Genomic DNA, 12,017 nt, shown 5'->3' with positions numbered 1-12,017 from the left:
TTGCATTTCCTTCACTTACGCCCAGGCTGGACTGGCTCTTGAGGGTCATGTCACGGCTCATAATGTTAGAGCCATGACAGCGTCGGTAGCCCACTTGAAGTCAGCCACTATTGAAGAGATTTGCAAAGCTGCGACGTGGTCATCTGTCCACACATTCACATCTCATTACTGCCTGCAGCAGGATACCCGACGCGACAGTCGGTTCGGGCAGTCAGTGCTTCAGAATCTGTTCGGGGTTTAGAATCCAACTCCACCCCCCTAGGCCCATGTTTATTCTGTTCCAGGCTGCACTCTCAGTTAGTTGGATAAATTGTTAGGTCAATCTCAGTTATGTCCTCGCCGTTGCGAGGCCCAATTGACCATGGTTGTTGTTTTGAGTGAGCCTGGGGGCTTGGGATACCCCATCAGTGAGAACAAGCAGCCTGATTGTCCTCGGAGAAAGCGAATGCTACATACCTGTAGAAGGTATTCTCCGAGGACAGCAGGCTGATTGTTCTCACAAACCCGCCCGCCTCCCCTTTGGAGTTGTGTCTTCCCTTGTATTTGTCTTGCTACATATGGGACTGACGAACACGAGCCGGTTCGGGCGGGAAGACGGCCGCGCATGCGCGTTGCGCATCGGCGCACGAGGACTAGCAAAGGACTTTGCTAGAAAGTGTTCCGATTGGAGGGGGCTGCCGTGGACGTCACCCATCAGTGAGAATAATCAGCCTGCTGTCCTCGGAGAATGCCTTCTACAGGTATGTAGCATTCGCTTTAAGGAGAGCCTTGAATCAAATAGATTGAAAATTCTGCAGGACACAAAACACTTCTTGGAATCACTGTGGATTGAAATTCCATGTGTAAAGGGGAAAAGGATAGTGATAGGAGTGTACTACCGTCCGCCTGGCCAGGATGAACAGATGGATACAGAAATGTTAAAGGAAATTAGGGACGCAAACAAACTGGGCAATACAATTATAATGGGTGATTTCAATTACCCCGATATTGAGTGGGTAAATGTAACATTGGGGCACGCTAGGGGAGGTAAAATTCCTTGATGAAATCAAGGACAGCTTTATGGAGCAGCTGGTACAGGAGCCGACAAGAGAAGGAAAAATTCTGGACCTAGTCCTTAGTGGAGAGCATGATCTGGTGCGGGAGGTAATGGTGCTGGGGCCGCTTGATAACAGTGATCATAAGATGATTGGATTTGATATTAGCTTTGAAGTAAGTATACATAGGAAATCAAATACTATAGCGTTTAACTTTTAAAAAAAGGAAACTATGATAAAATGAGAAGAATGGTGAAAAAAAAACTTAGAGGAGCGGCTGCGATGGTCAAAAATTTACATAAGGTGTGGATGCTGTTCAAAAACACCATCCTGGAAGCCCAGGCCAAATATATTCCGCATATTAAAAAAGGAGGATGGAAGATGAATTGACAGTCGGCGTGGTTAAAAAGTGTGGTGAAGGAAGCTATTAGAGCTAGAAAATCCTTAAGAAAATGGAAGAAGGAACTGAATGAAAATAATAAGAAACAACATAAGGAATGTCAAGTCAAATGCAAAGCACTGATAAGGAAGGCTAAGAGGGACTTCGAAAAAAAGATTGCATTGGAGGCCAAAACACATAGTAACATTTTTTTTAGGTATATTAAAAGCAGGAAGCCGGCAAAAGAATCGGTTGGACCGCTAGATGACCAAGGAGTAAAAGGGGCGATCAGGGAAGACAAAGCTGTAATGGAGAGATTAAATGAATTCTTTGCTTCGGTCTTCAGCAAGGAAGATTTGGGTGGGATACTGGTGCCGGAAATGGTATTTGAAGCTGACGAGTCGGAGAAACTTAATGAATTCTCTGTAAACCTGGAGAATGTAATGGGGCAGTTCTACAAACTGAAGAGTAGCAATTCTCCTGGACCGGATGGTATTCATCCCAGAGTACTGATAGAACTGAAAAATGAGCTTGCGGAGCTATTGTTAGTAATATGTAATTTATCCTTAAAATCGAGTGTGGTACCGGAAGATTGAAGGGTGGTCAATGTAACGCGATTTTTAGAAAAGGTTCTAGAGGAGATCCATGAAATTATAGACCGGTGAGTCTGACGTCTGTGCTGGGCAAAATAGTAGAGACTATTATTAAGAACAAAATTACAGGGCATATTCAAAAGCATAGATTAATGAGACAAAGGGGGCATAATCGAACAGGGCGCCCAAGTTTTCCTGAGGGCGTCCTTACAGGACATCTCCGTGAAGGGGCGAGGAAACCCGTATTATTAAAACAAGATGGGCGTCCATCTTTTGTTTTGATAATACAGTCGGGGACGCCCAAATCTCAACATTTAGGTCGACCTTAGAGATGGTCGACATAAATGTTGCGACGGTTGACCTTAGAGATGGTCGTCCCCGGTTTTTGGCGATAATGGAAACCGAGGATGCCCATCTCAAAAACGACCAAATCCAACTCATTTGTTCGTGGGAGGAGCCAGCATTCATAGTGCACTGGTCCCCCTGACATGCAGGACACCAACCGGGCACCCTAGGGGGCACCAGTGCAGAGCAGCCAAGCGTTATGCCCTTGAACTTGTCTGATTAATAGTGGCTCTCATGTGTTTGATATGTGTATAAGCCTGCACTTAGATGTTTATTTTGTATAAATGCTTAAGTCCTCATTTTACAAAGCTGGGATATGCATGAACCAAACCTGAGAGCATGTAAATGGCAAGAGGGTGTGGTGGGTATGTGTTTGGTGGGGTAAGGGTGTGGCAAATTAATTGATGTTTATTCTCTATTTCAGAAGGAGAATAAACATTTATGTCCTAAAAGATTGACATCAGGTGTTACACCTGCTACCAACCATATTTAAAATTTGGGAAGTAGTTCCTATTGAGAAGTACTCCACTAGAGGGTTTGGGAAGTGGGGAGGCTTGCTTCTTTAATCCTGAGGGCGAAACGTGGCCACGTCGGGTATTGTTCCAATAAATGCATTTGATTCCACTGCTTTGTTTTTTTATCTACTGTTTTGTAAGCAGTTGTGTGCTTTTTTTTTTTTTTTGTCCTAAAAGATTGACATCAGGAGTTACACCTGCTACCAACCATATTTAAAATTTGGGAAGTAGTTCCTATTGAGAAGTACTCCACTAAAGGGTTTGGGAAGTGGGGAGGCTTGCTTCTTTAATCCTCTAGTGGATTTTGTCCTCCCAAATTCCAAACTGGCAAAAGAAACTGGTCACTGTGATAACGTTAGGATAATAATTGGTAATGCTTTCAAAGTCACAAAGATGACTTATGGGGGAGATTCTATGTATGGCGCCTAAAAAATCAGCAAGGAAATCAATGCCAACTACGTGTATTTTATGTGGCGCCTAGATTTAAGCATGATATATAGAATACCCTTATTTGATATATCAGTGCCTAAAACTATGTGCTTCCATTTACACAAAAAATAACGTGGCATAAATCCCGACATATAGGTTTAGGTGCACTGGGCCATATTCTATAACTATGCACATACATTTCAGAACGCCCATGACATGACCATTTCTCCACTCATAACCATGCCCATTTATAAAATAGAGACTCAAATGTTTATGCAAGATAAATGTTTAAGTACCAGTTTATGCACTTATCAAATGTGAATAGGGCTTGTGAAATAGAGGCAGATTTTAGGAAGGATGGGGAGAAGGGAATTCACTTGTCCACGTCAGAACAGGAATTTTCGAACTATTTTAGAAGAGGCTCTGGAAACATAGAGCCTCGTATAAAATAGGAACAGGGCTGCATGTCCCAAACCCTGCACATCCAGTGGGAGCAGCGATTTCAGAATGCTACATCTGTGGAGAAAGAGTACCTCCCCACACCTAGATATGGGAGCAGCATTCTAAAATCATTAATCCCTCACCAGATGGTTTCAGTCAGCCAATCAGCAGCAGCCCTCCCCTTGGCAACATTCAGCCCCCCCCCCCCAGGTGCACCCCAATAGCAACCCCACTGCCTTGCTTGGCTCAACACCTGATGCAGGCTTCCTAATGAGGTTTGTGCTTTGGAACAGGGTTTTTCTTGGACAGAAAGGAGCTACATGGTAAATACATACTTTCATATTGGGGAGGGAGGGGACAGAAGGGGGTCGTGCCTTGAGGGGGGAATTCCTTGTGATGTAACATCAGGAGAGGGCTATCAGGTATGAGCTAATGAGGGGAGGTTTGCTATCAGGGCTGAGCTGGGGGGGGGGGGATCTGGCTGAAGGTTGCTACTGGAAGAATTAGAAATGGTGCTAGATGGAGGGAGTGGGCTATGGAATTGGATGGCAGTGGGTGTGATTGTGGGGTCACAGACTATTAAGGTGGGGGCCCACAAGTAGAGATTGACCGCTGCTGCTACAGCAGGCACTTAGACACGTCTTGGAGCAGGTATAAATTCCAACAACTGTTTTTTTTTTTTTTCAACTGTAGAAATAGGGAATCCAATGTAGGCCCATCAATACCACTCTCTCCCCCCTCCCCCCTCCACACCTCCTTGCCATTTGGACTTAGTGATCTTCTCAATGTCTGAATGACCCGTTTTGAAAGAGCATTTAAAGTCTGGGCCTCTTCCGATGTTTAAAAGATGCCATTTAGACATGGGAATGCTTCTAAAATAATCACCTTAATAACCTGCTTTCAGAGTATTTCATTTAGTGAACTTTTGAATCTACTTCATTAAGCTAATTTCTATGAAGTTATGCTCCTAATTACCATATAGATTCACTGTTTTTTATTTACAGATAAAAACTGGATGCATACTCCTGAAGCTTTATCAAAACACTTTATTGCCTACAATGTCAAGGTAAGTCCTCAAGTAATTACTGTATATTATTTCAGTTTAAGAAAATAATTTTATTAAAAAATCAATTTCATCAGTTAAAAGGAAGAATAGTAGTTTGCTAATACAATGTTTCTCAACCTGTGTGCTGTGCAATATGAGTGTGCCATCTGAGTTGATATGCTGCGGAAGATTCACCACTGCCTGATGCTCAAGGGCAAATGAGGGTTTAGGCTGGGCTCTTGGAATAATGCTGCAACAAAAGCCACTTGTGGTGGTTCTCAAAATTGCAGGTACTCTTTTCTGAGCATATGTATGGTAGTCATGCATGTTTCTGTTTCCTAGTTATAATATGAGCTCCAGAATGTGGATCAATCAGGTTATTAGTAATTTGTCTCTGCACTACAGACATGCCAAGTTACATGCATTCACATGCATTTAGGCCTCTTCTCGAGCTCACGTGCTTAAGGGGGCCCAATCTCATACATTGGCTCCCTGCTCCCCAGCTAGGGTTGCCAACTGGCCATTTTTTTTTTGCCTCTGTAGGCTCCCTGCTCCTGCAGGTGACAACTCTCCCTCCCTTCCCTCCTATGGGTCCAGCAGCTCTCCCTCTTCCTCCTCTCCTCTCCTCCATACCCTCCCACCATGGTCCTGGAAAACCAGTGAGTCATGGACAGCAATAAAGATGTGCTGTTGCTTCTGGTTGCCCCGGTCCTTCTCTCTGCTTGGTCTTTGGTTTTTTCATGCAACTTCCCTGTGCAGTGTGGCTCTAATGCTGCTTCAGTTGCAAACCGGCTCCGGAACTTGAAAGTTTTCTTTTCAGAAGTGAATTTCTGCAACACTGGAGAGCTGCGCGGTTGAGAACAGAATCACTTTTCTCAGATAAGAGGAATTGTTTAAGGACAGTGTTGAAATGGAGACCGTGATCTTGCAAAAGGAATATATGGACTAAGAAGTTTTTGAACTGTGCAATATTGAGTTTGAATGGATACTTATTCTGATTTTGGCTACATTGTGGAGTTTTTTTTTAAGACCAGTGATGTGCCAAAAGGGATATCCCGAACAACAGAGGGAACCCATAAGTTAAAGAATATGGTCACTGAGGTCGTTTTTCTTCACAATTGCTATAGAGTGTTTAGATCTGTGATGCTCTGTGTATGTAGGAAAAATATTTTATTTATTATGATATTTCTATCTCACATTTCCCAAGAAAGCTCAGGTTCAATGTGTCTTACATAAATTAAGAAGCAGCATTAAAAGACAATTAATACAACTATTAAAAATAATTCTTTTCATATTATATGGCATTCAAAGTGTACCTGCAGTGACTATTTTATTTGATGAGTTTCTCCACTTATATTCTATTTAGTCATGTGCTAGTGTTGCCATCAGTATGCAGCCATTTTTCAAAATTACTTCGGGGGCACTTACCGTCACCTATTTTGTAGGTAGGAAGGGCTCCCGTGTTATTCGCGCACTAACCAGTTAGTGTGTGGTAATGTAGATACGCTAACTGGTTAATGCAGGAATACCCACTTTCCACTCCTAATATGCCCCCCCCCCCAAATACAAATATTATTTAGTGCACGGTCAATGCACATTCAAAAACAACAGTATGACCTTGTAATGTGTTCCACAGTAATCATTTTTTGCTTTTGGTGCCTAATGCAGCTTAGTAAAATTGTCCCGTAGCTTGCAAATTTGAATGCAACTTGTATTCACAGCTCATTGTTATTTGATGTGCATTATGGGTTAAATGTTTTGCTTTGAGCCATATTATTGGTAAATAACTCATGTTGTTGCCAATTTGTGTTACTGCCATAATGTAGCTTAGTATATAGACTTAGCTTGTAACTCCATTGTTGCAGGTAAAACTTAACTGTACCTGCATTATAATTGGACTTGAGATAAGCTTTGAAGAGGCAGTCCACTTAATTTACAAAATGATTTTTAACCAAGAAATGAAGGTTATTTATCATTTCACAGATAAATATAACATCAAAGTCTAAATGCAGGGAGTATAAAGTTATGAAGATTTAAGGCACTACGGTTTCTTTGCAAAGAGAAGATGACAATCTTGTCTACACTACTATTACCTACAGACCTCCAGCACTGGTGGAAGAACTAGACAGCAATTTTTTAAATAAGATTACAGTGCAGGGGGAGGTGCTGCTAATGGAAGACTTTAATTTGCCATTTGCTGACTGAAGTATCCCATCTATAGAATCTGTCAGAAGCAAATAATTCATGGACCCTCTTCCAGGAATTGTTTTCAGGCAAATGCTAACACGAAACATTATAGAGAAGGCAGTTTTTGATCTGATACCTACAAATGTGGAAAGCATGTCTAATATCCAAGTAGGTGGTTATCTGAGCTCTAGGAGATCATAAAATGTTATTTTTCAAAGTAAGAAGAAAAGCAGAGAAATGTCAAATAAAGGTCATGATTGTAGTAATCAAGATCATCTGCTCTGATAAGCCGGGAAAGTACAATAAGACTTTGGGAAGATGTTTGTGAAAAGGAGCAACAGGTACTGTTGCTTTTTATATTTGTTAAGAAATGTAAATAGAAAAAAAAGAAGCCTTTTGTTATTCAAAGGTGACTGAAAAGAACAAAAGATAAGGATGTCAGAGTTACAAGGAATCTTGGTTAGGTGTATTGCATGAATAGAATATATGAAAAATCTGGTAGAAATAAGGAAGGTAATTAAGCAAAGGCACAAGCAGAAAAGAAGATATCTGGTGGTAATGCAAAGTATTAAGGCTTTCATCATAATGTATGTGAAATAGAGAGCTGCACAGGAGCAGGGATGACAGGATTCCCGTGGGTACCATGGTAATCCTGCTGGGATCCCCTCCAGGTCTGCGGGGATCCCACGGGGATGGGCCCAGGTCTTACAGGGTCCCTGCAGTAATGCATGGCGATCCGAGAGCATTGCCTCCCCTCTCCCAAGCCGCAGGGTGTCTTCCTGGCACATACCTTAAGCCACCCTGGTAGTCTACTGGATTATTTGGGGCAGGAAAGATCCCCACACTTTCCTGCCCAGTGCCGCTGATCTCTCTTGCTGTTGCCCATGGCCGTGCCAACATGGTAAGCGGAGTAAGCACGGCAGGGGGGCGCCGCCGCACCATGTTTACCTCGCCCTCCCGCTCCCATTGCCCAACTGCCCACCCTCTTCTCTCCTGCAAGATCTCTTTCCTTTTATTCCTCCTTTTAAATTTACCTCCGTCCGGCAGCGCAGCGTCAGTGAAGGAGGCGGCGCTTCCGACGTGTCTAGCCTTCCCTTCGCTCAGTGTTCTGCCTTCTTCTGACGTCAAGGAAATGACATCAGAAGAAGGCGGGACACAGCGAAGGGAAGGCTAGACACGTCGGGAGCGCCGCCTCCTTCACTGATGCTGCGTCTGCGCTGCCGGACGGAGGTAAATTTAAAAGAAAAAAAAAAGGGATGTTGGGAGGAGGGAGAAGAGGGCGGGGCAGTTGGGACATGAGAGCGGGAGGGCAGGGGAGAGAGGAGCATGGATGCGAGGGCAGGGTTCATGGAAGGGAGAGAGGGGAATTGCTGGATAGGAATGAATGGAGGGGGCAGGGGACAGAGGAATATGGGAGGGCAGGGCTCAGGGAGAGAGGAGAAATTGCTGGACATAGAGGGGAGGGAAGAGAGATGGAGATGAAATGAGGGAAAAGGAAGAGAGGAGAAAAACTGCACATGGATGAAGAAAATAGGCAGAAGCTGAGGACCAGAAATGAAGAAGAAAGGAGGAAAGGAAATAAATAAATGGAAAGGAAGCCCTGGAAACGGAGTTAAGAGGACAGATAGCAGCAGAATCAGATACTGGGCCAGCATGATCAGAAAAAGAAAGTCACCAGACAAAGGTAGAAAAAAATCATTTTATTTTCATTTTAGTGTTTGGAATATGTCCACTTTGAGAATTTACATCTGCTATCTTATTTTTTAATGTATAGCAATTTGTTTCTAAGAATATTGCTGACAATTCCTGTCAGTGTGGCAAATGGTGAGCGATCATTTTCACGGAGGGGGGGGGGCAACTGATAGTCTGCAGGGGGGCACCAGAGACCCTAGGCACGGCCCTGCTGTTGCCGTTTTAAAAAAATGGCTTCTGAGGCTTGTGGTAATGGGCGGGGATGGGTTAGATTTCTGTCCCCGTGCAACTCTCTAATGTGAAAGGAGGACTTGCACAGGAAAGGCTTGTGTGCTTGGAGTACGGATTGAAGAGTGTAGAAGAAATAGAATAGGTAACAAGATAAAAGTAGAAGATTTAAACATATGTATCTATTCTTAAATTCACCAGTGAAGGAATTGGGGAATCACCAGTGATATATGGTACATAAGTAATGCCACACTGGGAAAAGACCAAGGGTCCATCGAGCCCAGCATCCTATCCACGACAGTGGCCAATCCAGTTCAAGGGCACCTGGCAAGCTTCCCAAACGTACAAACATTCTATACATGTTATTCCTGGAATTGTGGATTTTTCCCAAGTCCATTTAGCAGTGGTTTATGGACTTGTCCTTTAGGAAACTGTCTAACCCCTTTTTAAACTCTGCCAAGCTAACCGCCTTCACCACGTTGAAATGTACTTAATCATAGTGAGGAGTTTGCATGTAACTAGCAACACTTAGGGGGTCTTTTATTAAGGCACACTGGCATTTTTAATGCGTGCTAAAAATAGGCGCATGCTAAATGCTAGAGATGCCAATGTATTCCTATGGAGTCGACAAACTGCACCCTTATGATTTCAAATAGTGAAGGGAGCTTTCAGTTACTCTTTATATATGTGCTCAACTTCTCTGCTAATTTATCTCTAACGTATACAAGTCTGCACAGTCAGTCATAATAGGATCATCAGATCAACGTATCCACCTCTTAAATGGCTAATACATTTCTTCATGAGCCAAGCATTTTTATAGAGGGAAGCCTTAATCCTCATCCCATTCATATTTTTTATATTTTTCAACTCATTTGAATTTAAATATAATTTTAATCTATTGTCTTCATAAACTTTTCCAAGCTTATTCTTAATCACAGTTCATTCCATTCCGTATATATCAAACTTATTCCAAGCGTGTTCAAAAAGTAATACTTAGCTTATCAGCTTCCTCAGCTATTTTTGCTGTGTTCCATAATGTGTGGTGGAGACTATAAATATTGGAATGCACTCCCTGACCAGCTTCACCATTGTGGTAGTCTATAGTGAACATTGGCTACCTGTCTCATATCACATCCCATTTTAAATTCATATGATAGCTCACCAAGTTTTCTACATAGGCATTCTTTAATTTCTTAGTAATGTACATGTTTCCTATGCCTCTGCCTGTACTCTACGCACAGTGTTAACAAACGTTTCTCATTTTTCTCTCCTACTGTGCAATAAATTTTGAGACAACTCATGCTTTAAAGTAGTTACCCTGTCGTTTTGGAATAGACTTTCCCTCAATATCAGATTGAAGACCTTTTAAATTTTTAAAGAAAGCATTAAAAAAACACTACTTTATGAAAGTATTTTCCCCTGGTTAAGTAACAACTAATATCACATGTAGGTCCCAGCTGCTACCAACTTCATCCGACTCCTATTCTCTTCTACTTTCCCCTCCTTCCATATGTTATGCTATCCATTAATATTGCCCTATCCCCTCCCCCTTTTCTCTGTTTGAAAGTAATTGTAACCTAGACCTCATATTGTATTATCCCATTTTTCTTTCCCTTTCTTGTACATTTATTTTTTTAAGTATTTTTACTTGTAAACAGCTAAGATATCTTTTATGATGTAATGGTATGCCACCTAAAAGTAAACTGTATACTGTGACTAAGATGGAGAAGTGCCTAGCGGTTAAAGTAGCAGACTGTGAATCAGAGAGACAGGATTCGCATACCAGTGGTGCTCCTTGTGGCCATAGGCAAGTCACTTAACTCGCCATTGCCTCAGGTACAAATTTACTCCCCTGTTTACAAAGCTATGCTACTGGCTGGTGATGCAGAACTGCCAACACAGCCCATTCACTTTGAATGCCACGTGGCAGCTGTTAGCACGGCTTTGTAAACAGGGGAGTTAAATTGTAAACCTTCTGGGGACAGGAAAATACCTAAGTGTAGCTCACTTTGAGTTGGAAAGGAATGTTCTAAGTACTAAAAATAAAAGTAAATAATAAATATTAGAGTGTAGGGTAGCAACTTCTAGGCAAATATGCTGTTGTTGGTGATGAGTATTGGAAAGGATAGCTAAATTATCTGGAATCCAGTTTTTTTGCAGAATGTAAGATGTCATGGTTTTACCAAGGGATATCATATTAAATAAATCTGATATATTTCTGTGATTGGATGACCAGAGAATAAGATTAAGAGGGGCATTTTCTAAATATCATCTCATTCATACTGCCTGTAATTTAGCTGGAGAAAGTGTGGTTAGGGAATATGTATCCCTGTGAGAAAAGAATTGAAGTTGTTAGGGGTGATGGTAGATAATAGACTTGGAGGGGTATAATCGAACGCGAATGCCCATCTCCATGGGCGTCTATCTCCTAGAATGGGTACGTGAAGGGGCGGGACAGACCGTATTTTCGAAAAAAATGGGTGTCCATCTTTTTTTCGATAATACGGTTTGTGCCGGGCAAATGCATTGGATTTGTGCGGATTTGAGCTGGGCGGTTTCGTTTTTCAGCGATAATGGAAACCAAAGGCGCCCAGCTCAAAAACGAACAAATCCAAGGCATTTAGTCGTGGGAGGGGCCAGGATTCGTAGTGCACTGGTCCCCCTCACATGCCAGGACACCAACCGTGCACCCTAGGGGGCACTTGTAACAATTAAAAAAAAAAAGTAAAATACCTCCCAAGTCCATAGCTCCCTTCCCTTGGGTGCTGAGCCCTCCAAATCCCCCCCAAAACCCACTGCCCACAACTCTACACCATTACCATAGCCCTTATGGCTGAAGGGGGGCACCTAGACATGGGTATAGTGGGTTTTGGGGGCGGTTTGGAGCCCTCCCATTTACCACCACAAGTGTAACAGGTAGGGGGGGATGGGCTTGGGTCCACCTGGCAAGTCCACTGCACCCACTAACAACTGCTCCAGGGACCTGCATGTGATGGAGCTGGGTATGGCATTTGAGGCTGGCATACAGGCTGGAAAAAAAGTTGTTAAAGTTGGGATTTTTTTGGTGTGAGGGGGTTAGTGACCACTGGGGGAGTCAGGGGTGGTCATCCCCGATTCCCTCCGGTGGTC

The 12,017-nt window shown here is 42.8% G+C and overlaps 1 protein-coding gene across 3 annotated transcripts in view; it reads left to right on the top strand.

The window, feature by feature from the left end:
* GULP1 (GULP PTB domain containing engulfment adaptor 1) overlaps positions 1 to 12,017 on the top strand; it is a 360,071-nt gene that overhangs the window by 175,971 nt on the left and 172,083 nt on the right. For all 3 annotated transcript variants that reach the window (XM_030209287.1, XM_030209289.1, XM_030209288.1), the window contains one exon: positions 4,741 to 4,802. In XM_030209287.1, coding sequence (XP_030065147.1) covers positions 4,741 to 4,802 — 62 coding nt within the window. The remainder of the gene's footprint in view (positions 1 to 4,740; positions 4,803 to 12,017) is intronic.

The sequence above is a fragment of the Microcaecilia unicolor genome, chromosome 7 (genome assembly GCF_901765095.1).
Source record: "Microcaecilia unicolor chromosome 7, aMicUni1.1, whole genome shotgun sequence".
NCBI classification, from domain to species: domain Eukaryota; kingdom Metazoa; phylum Chordata; class Amphibia; order Gymnophiona; family Siphonopidae; genus Microcaecilia; species Microcaecilia unicolor.
This window is presented reverse-complemented; position numbering and strand designations above follow the sequence as displayed.